At 56.9% G+C, this 7,963-nt stretch overlaps 1 protein-coding gene across 1 annotated transcript; it reads left to right on the top strand.

Moving 5' to 3' along the window:
• The first annotated feature begins 1,560 nt into the window (after positions 1–1,560).
• On the top strand, positions 1,561–7,244 carry EDN2 (endothelin 2). Its single transcript, XM_088834983.1, has 5 exons — positions 1,561–1,624; positions 1,855–2,128; positions 3,611–3,733; positions 4,807–4,905; positions 6,689–7,244. The coding sequence occupies exons 1-5, from the start codon at positions 1,561–1,563 to the stop codon at positions 6,780–6,782; spliced, it is 654 nt and encodes a 217-aa protein (XP_088691109.1). The 3' UTR covers positions 6,783–7,244.
• Positions 7,245–7,963: the final 719 nt, after the last annotated feature.

Below are 7,963 nucleotides of genomic sequence, written 5' to 3'. Positions count from 1 at the left end.
CCTTGAGCCCTGGCCTCCGGTCAGTCTCTCTTCTCTCCCGGGCAGCAGTAGAGCTGGTACCCAGATGACAGCAACTGTGTGCGAGGTTGTGAAGGAGAGAGGATGGTGGTGCCCTGCACAGTTGGTTCTCTGAAAAGCTTTTCCTGCTTCCTCTGCAGCCTGAGCCAGTCAGAGGGAAGGAAGGGGATGCTAACCAGTATCTCCCTCCTTGGTTCTGCTCGGCTCTACAAGGATCACACACACGCACATGCGCGCACACACACACATGCCCTGGGAAGAAACAAAGCTGTTTCTTCACCATCATCTATTTCTCCCTTTCTGAATATCTAATGATAAAATCCCAACTGAACACAGGAGCTAAACTTGGGTTTTAGTGGGTTCCTGAATGTCTCCAGTTCAAATCCAGGCCTTCATTCATTCACCACCCCCTCCCTCGGACAGCACTCACCAGCCTGGAGCCGCCTCCCCTACTGTGTCTCCTACTGTGTGCCAGACGGGCTCCAGGGCCGGCCTTCTCTGGAGTTCTGGACCTCGAGATTGTTAGGGAGATAAGCCCAATGTCATGAGTCAGGCATGAGAGCACGGGTTCTGGGAGTTCCGAGAAATGAGAGGGCCTTTCCTCTCGTGCCTGGAGACAGGGTCCCTGAGAAGGAGGGATTCTGAGCCAGCCGAGGGGGAGGAGCAGAATGCTGGCCCCCAGGGACCCCTTCCATCATTATACCTTTTTTCAGAAAGTCGCAGAGGTAAGCCAAGACATCCTGTCCTGGCCAAGATGGGAGGTCTTCCCAGGGGCTTTTGGTGTACATACCCACAAGCCACCTTTCTGGAAAGGGCTCTGAAGGCCCCTTCTTAGCATCAGGGAAATCTGTGGGCCACATGGTTAAGAAGAAGGAAAGAAGGGCACTTCCTAGGGGGGTGGGGAGGAGGCTCCAGGCTGGTCAGAGGTCAGGGGTAAACTGTCCTTCACTGAGGAAAGCAGGCTCAGAGAAGGCTCTGACTCTCCCAAGTCCACACAGCCTCGAGTAGGTCATCTACCTCCCACACAGCAGAAGGGACACCCTCCACCTGGTTGGCAGTAGGCAGGCAGGAAAGCAGGGTCTCCTCCAAGGAAAGGGAGGGTTTTGCCCATGGGACCTCTCCCTCCCAACTCTGAGCTCTGGGCAAGAACCGTGGAGAGTGGGGGAGGGGCTGGGGGCATTTGGAGGATGACTTGAGGGGGTCCAGTGGGACTGGGAGGGGTCCCTGGGGACAGCAGGGGAGCCTCAGGACTCCAGGAGGTGCTCCAGGCTCAGAGGGAGCATCCTCCCCCCTTTTTCCTCCCTCATCCTGCCCTCCTCCCTACCGCAGAGGCTGGGGCGGGCCGGGCGCCCTGGAAGGAGGCGGTGTCCCTGGCTCCCTGCCCACCGGTACAGGGCTGGACGGGCAGGGGCGGAGCCATGCCTGGTGTTATAAGAGGCAGCCAGGGCACCGAGGCAATGAGCTATCGCTCAGCTTGGCAGCAGGACGCTGGCAACAGGCACACTCTGCACTCCAGCCCAGCCTGCGCGCTCCTCCACCACCATGGTCGTCATGCCCACTGCCCTGTGCTCCATCGCTCTAGCCCTGCTCGTGGCCCTGCACGAAGGTGAGCCCCCCCGCCACGGCCCCAGCAGCTGCAGCGGCCCTGAGGCTGTTTGTCTGTCTCCTGCTGGGGCTCCGTGCCCTCCAAGCCAGCCGGGGGCCTTCAGGGGCAGGAGTCAGGCGGCTTCGGGGCTGCGCTATTAGAGGTGCTGCCGTCCCAGGGCAGCCACAGGTCTTTCCAAACCAGAGCTGCTGGGGCTTCCCCATGCTGGCCCAGGGCTCCTGAGCCCTGAGAATGCCAGCTTCCTCGATTATGCAAAAGGAGGAGCTGGCGGGTCCCGCATCCCAGCTGCGCCAGGCACCCTGACCCGCCTCTCCACTTTTCTCTCCCTCCTGTGCATCCAGGCAAGAGCCAGGCCGCTACCACCCCCACCCCAGAGCAACCAGCACCCTTGCCCCGGGCCCGAGGCTCCCACCTGCGGACTCGACGCTGCTCCTGCAGCTCCTGGCTCGACAAGGAGTGTGTCTACTTTTGCCACCTGGACATCATCTGGGTGAACACTCCCGGGTGAGCTACTGGAGGGGTCCAAGAGGGGTTGCAGGGGGCAGGGGTAGAGGATGCTGGCATGCTGGGGAGCCCCTGGCACACTGCAGCTCTCTCTTGGAGTGTGCGGCTAACAACAATAGCAGTCAGCTATTGCTTCAATTCCCACGTGGGGGCTGCCTGAGCAAGACAGAGGGCTGTCTCAGGAGAAACCTCACAAAAAGCCTGGTCAGAAAGTGTTGGCTCCATTTTCCAGATCAGAGTACTGTGGCTCAGAGAAGTTAGGTGCCTTTCCCAAGGTCACACAGAAAGGAGTAAGTGGTAGGTAGGAGGCTCCAGCCTAGGTTTGCAGATGCCAGGGCGCACAGCGGCTCTGCCGTGCTGCCTCTGCATAATCTTCCAAGAATAATATGATTAATGACAGCACCCATGTCTTGACTGTGCCAGGCCCTATGCCAAGCACTGCTGGTGCGTTATCACCTCGTGAACTCACCCCCATTTTCCCCGATGAAGCAGGGACTGCTGCTGTCCCCAAATGACAAACAAGAAACCTGCCCCGTGTCACCTGGCAGAGCCGGGGTGGGGTCCCAGCGCTGTCTGTTCTGTCTGCACCCGCACTGCCTCCGGGCCACTGCATACTTCAAGTTGAAGTTTCTCCGTGTGTTTGTATTTTTTTTTTCCCTTCTCCAAACTGCAAAAGACAAGAGAAGCCCGGCACGTAAGCGTGTGTGGAGCTAATCCGCATCCAAACACTGGCTCAGGGCGGGAACCCTGCCAGTCCCTGCGTGCTGGGTCTACCTGGAGTCTCTGCAGCTCCAACCACACCGTCTAAAATTAGCTCGGGCATCCGAGGTGCTGGTCCGACCAGCCACAGGGCCCTGCCCTTCGCCTGGCCCGCCTCAGCCAGAGTGAATTTGAAATAGATCTCAGCCAATCTAACACACCTGTGTACACACACACACACGTGCAGGTCAGGCACACTCACCATTTTAAGGTCAAAACTCTAAGAAACACTTGGGTCACCCTTCTAGGCGAGTGGTGACCGGATGGAGGCAGCTTAGCTGTGAGCCTGAGTGTTCACTGCTGTGAGAGGGCACTCTCTCCCTTCCTTCCAGACTAGCTGGGGGTCTTCTTTGAGAACAGGGGGACCAGCCTGACTCCATCAGCTCAAATTACTGTCTGGGAGTGGAGGGGGGTAGGGAGGACAGCTTCCACCTCTCCTCCCTGTGCTAAGAGTCTCACTGAGCAGGACCAGGGGAGTTGGGAGGGAACAGAGGCCCAGAGAGGGCAAGGGTCTTGCCCGAGGCTCCCTGGCATGTAAGGAGGAAACTGCAGTGGGAATTCTTGAGGGCAGGAGCTGGTTCCTTTTGCCGCCACCCTGGTGGCATGGATGGCCATCCCAGTGTGCAGTGTGGACAGTCCCAGCTTGCCAATGGTCCTGGTTTATCTAATCCTCTCTGTCTCTCTCCACCCTACACCACTACCTTGCTGGCGGCCCGCCCACAGACAGACAGCTCCTTACGGCCTGGGAAACCCGCCAAGACGCCGGCGCCGCTCTCTGCCAAGACGCTGTGAATGCTACAGTGCCAGGGACCCCGCCTGTGCCACCTTCTGCCATCAAAGGCCCTGGTAAGTGGGCACCCAGCCTGCAAGGGGCCAGAGGTGACTTCTGGCCTGGACCTGCTCTGGAGGGCAGGGTGTCTGGGAGGCCAGCAGTCGTGTAGTGTTAGTCACTCAGTTGTGTCCGACTCTTTGTGATCCCACGGACTGTAGCCTGCCAGGCTCCTCTGTCTATGGGATTCTCCAGGCAAGAATACTGGAGTGAATTGCCATTCCCTTCTCCAGGGTATCTGGGAGGCCAGCAGAGGAGTGGCTAAATGATAGAGGAGGGGCAAGAGGAGCAGGGTCCTGGGGGTCCAGAGGCTGCCCTGGATTGTGGAGCAGCCTCCCTTCCTGCGGCGAGCCAGTCACCCTTGATTATCCCCCCGCTGACTACCTCCAGCTCTGGGGGCTTCTGAGAGCATTGCGTCCCACTCCTGGGCAGTAGGAATTCTCCCTAGGTGACGGCTGAGGCAGCTCAGGTGCAGAGAGGAAACAGGACTTGTCCTGTCAGGCCACACAGCTAGTCAGACAGAGAGCTGGGCCTTCCGCCTTAGTCGCTGGGCTCTGGGTTCGGACCTGAGGCTCAGGGAACTCTGGAACTTTCTCAGTGGAGAAGCAATATCTAGAGTTAGGAGGCCATGGCACCGTCCCTGAGCTGTCACAAAGCGCCTCTGCCAGTCTTTCAGCTCTCTGGACCTTCCTCCCTCCACACGGAACATTGGGAAAGCAAACAGTGGCATCACCCTCTCCTGCCTCCCATTCCCATGACGGCTTATGAGAAACTCCTCCCCTGAGACCTCAGCTTTGGCTGCAGCCCTGCCTCAGTTTCCCTGCTGAGGGCTCTGCCTTGCTGCAGGTGGCTAGATTCTGGGAGGGCCAGCCACCCCACTGCCTCTTTCTGAGGCTGAGAACGCATTCCCGGTAGCTCAGTTTTCCTCAGGCCCCACCCCACCTGGGAAAAGAAGGATGCCAGGTGCACAGGGTGGAAATGGATCTGCTCCTGAGGGCGGGGCGGGGCGGGGGGCTGGGCTGGGCCTGCAGCCAGGTGGCCTCTGGGCCCTGGACCACCCCTCACTTGGGCCCTAATGCTGTTCACTCAGGACTGATGCAGTGGTAGTCCCAGGCAGTGGGTCCCCTGCAGCTGCGTTCCAGGATGGCAAGATGCGGGCCACAGCAGGAGAGCTCCTCCAGCGGCTGAGGTGAGGGGTGCCTACACTGATTGAGTGCTTTCTGTATGCCTTGCACATTTCCCTTATTCTCCATATGATGCCTTGGGTCCTTATGGGGCACCCAATAGAAGCTCAGAGAGGTGAAGGTGTTTACCCAAGGTCACACAGCAAGCTACAGTGTCTGGCTGACTCAAGAGCCTGTGTTCTTAACCACTAGGCTCTTTGTTACCGCCAAGCCTGGAAGTGGACTTTTTTTATTGAGGGTTTCAGGGCTTGTGACAGTGGAAGGTCCCCAGGTGTTCATTCGGGCTGTGTCTGTATCAAGCATCTCCCACAGGCTGGGCTCCAAACGGATGCTACCCAGCCTGTTCCCTCCCTGGGTCCCAGACTGGACTGTCTCCCTTTTAGCTACAGCATGGCTCAGCTGAAGGCTTGGCACCCAGGAGATGCCCATGAACGTTTGTCCAACCAAACTGACTTGAGAACAGAAACCCATAGCCAGTCATGTGGCAGGGTGGCTGAAGGGGCAGCATCTGAGCTAGAAAGGCCCAGCCCTGCCACGAGCAAGCTTTGTGACCTTGGTCTGCTCACTGATCTTCTCTGTGTTTCTGGTTCCTGTCTGTGAGGCAGGGACAACGGTGCTATCCATCTCACCGGCTCGTTGTAGGCTAGAGCAGTTGACATACATGAAGAGCCTCAAGAAAGCCCAGGCCCTATGGGAGTTCTGAAGGTTTTAGCCATCCCCAACCTCTGTCCCTGAGGGTTCCTTAGGGCTGCCCAGTGCTGGGGTGCAGCCTAACCCCTCAAGGGTCCACATCTCTGTGAGGAGGCGGAAACAGAGGCAAAAAGACAGGATGGTGGGCTAGGCAGGACCCAGGATATACTGACGAACTGTCTTTAAAAAAATAATAAAGTGAAAGTGTCACTCAGTCATGTCTGACTCTTTGCAACCCCATGGACTGTAGCTCACCAGACTCCTCTGTCCATGGAATTCTCCAGGCAAGAATACTGGAGTGGGTAGCCATTCCTTTCTCCAGGGAATCTTCCCAACCCAGGGATCAAACCTGGGTGCCCTGATTCTTTATCATCTGAGCCACTAGGGAAGCCCGGGAAATGTTTTAAGATGAAAAACTTCAAGGTAAGACTTTGCAGGTACTTGGCATTCCATAATCAGCAAAGGGTGTTTTTGCCAGTCTGTAGTCAGCCTCACACCAGTTCAGGCCTGTGTTTATTTTACCAACCAAGAAAGGGGTTCAGAGAGGTTGAGACCCTTGCCCAAGTTCCCAAAGCTGGGAACCAGCCTCCCAGTTCCCAGGCTAGAATGCCTTAAGCCAGAGGCCACCTAGTGACGGCAGAGTCCCCACCAGGGTCTCAGCCAGATTCAAAGGACTGGTAGGATCCATACATGTCTGAATTGAACCACCTTGAGCTGGACCTTGAAGAATGGGACTTTTAGGACATGGAGTATGGGGTGAGCAGAAGGCCAACAGCCTGAGGAGCCGCAGGGATAGAGGTGTGGAAGTGAGAGGGCAACCAGGGGAGAGCCACTGGGCCACTCTTGGCCGTCCAGTCACCCTTGTGGCACTCGATGTTGAACATCAGTTTTGTCAAAGCTCCTTGTGGGCAGAAAAGCTTTTAACCTGCCCCAGCCTCTCCTTGATGTTCAGACCTTGTTTTCAGGGTCAGCTGTGACCATCCTCTGACCTCCTGGCCATGAATAAGGGACACAGACCCTATGACTGCTGCCTCTCACGGGGAGCTCTCAAGTGATGTGTATCTCCAGAGATGCTCAACTGACCTCTTTCCATTCCAGGGTTATTTCTGCAACCAAGATTCACTTTGCTAGGCAACAGCAGAAGACGATGCGGGAGACCAGACTTACACACTCCAGGCAGAGGAAGAGATAGCTCTTGACTCTGGGAGAACTTTGGGAAGGAAGCCTGTGTGGATACAGGAGGAGAGGGGCATCCCAGAGCTGGCAGACCTTCCGACCTGTTTCCTGGACCAGAAAACCCAGCTGCTGGAGCAGACACAAGCTCTGGCTTCCTCGCCCTGGGGAGGGGGCCTCCCTCAAGGCAGCTCCGTGACACCAGGAAAGCCATCAGGCCCCAGGCTGCAGTATGGCCTCCCACACTGGCTCCAGTTCCAAGGCCCTGCTGAAAGGAATGGCACGCAGAATGTGCTAACCTGGAGGTGTCCTGTCTGGCGGCTATGAACCAGGAACAACGTGCAGTGGCGGGCACTCACACCTAAGCCAGCTCCAGAGGCCGAACGAGTCCTTCCAGGGTTGAAGTCCCGGCCGCCCCCCACCCCCATCCCCAGTCTGTCCCCTCCAGCCCTCCCTCTCCAATGTCCTTATTCTCCCCTCAAACCCTTGGGACACTCTTGGTGAGAGGGCCTGTGCCGCTTCACCTGTCTGTATATAACTTATTTGCTCTAAGAAATTTGACGATTCTGATTATTTATTTTAACGTATTTTTTTAGACTCTCAGTTATTCACCTGCAAACTGGTGTTTGTAATAAACAGCAAAATGATGCTCTAGCAGTTGGTCTTGGTTGGGCAGGAGGTGGGAGGCACTTTTCAGGAAGGGGCTGCTTGGAAGTGAAGGGAACAAAGGAACAGGGAAAAGAGCCTGAGACAGGTGTGGAGCTCTGAGTTCCACACCCCTGTGCCCCGGCTGGGCATCGTTGGCTGTGACCCACTCTCTCTGGACTTTTGCCTATCATGTGCCTAAACAGCCATTTGCAGCTTTGATATCCAGGGTTCCAGGACCTGTGTTTCTATCAGGCCGGTAAATGTTGTCCAGGCCTTTTCCCAGAGCATGTTTCATAGGAGCCAAGACTACGAGGACCCACTTCTGCTCCAGTTGCCACCGCTGAGATTCAGAGCAAACCTGTCCAGTGAGGGCTGTGTGCTGTTCCAAAGCTGTGTGCAGCCCTCCTGGCAGGGGATGGATGTTGTGATGGAGTCATAGGCTGGTCCTTGTCCCTCACCCTGGGCTTGGACAGACCCTACTGGGGGCGCTCAACACTTCTCTCACTAAAGAAGCTCAGGGTTCTAGCACTGGCCTGGCCATTCCTGCCAAGT

This window comes from Moschus berezovskii, chromosome 4 (assembly GCF_049115385.1).
Source record: "Moschus berezovskii isolate FMDL1 chromosome 4, NW_MosBer_1.0, whole genome shotgun sequence".
Taxonomy (NCBI): Eukaryota; Metazoa; Chordata; class Mammalia; order Artiodactyla; family Moschidae; genus Moschus; species Moschus berezovskii.
Note: the sequence above shows the minus strand (reverse complement) of the source record. Positions and strands in the feature narration are given on the sequence as shown.

Bases quoted from the DNA above. Each gene is read 5' to 3' on its own strand.
- EDN2 (XM_088834983.1), top strand. From the start codon at position 1,561: ATGGTCGTCATGCCCACTGCCCTGTGCTCCATCGCTCTAGCCCTGCTC. The intron at 1,625-1,854 runs GTGAGCCCCCCC...CTGAGCCCTGAG, and splicing joins GCTCGTGGCCCTGCACGAAG to AATGCCAGCTTCCTCGATTA. The intron at 2,129-3,610 runs GTGAGCTACTGG...GCCCGCCCACAG, and splicing joins ATCTGGGTGAACACTCCCGG to ACAGACAGCTCCTTACGGCC.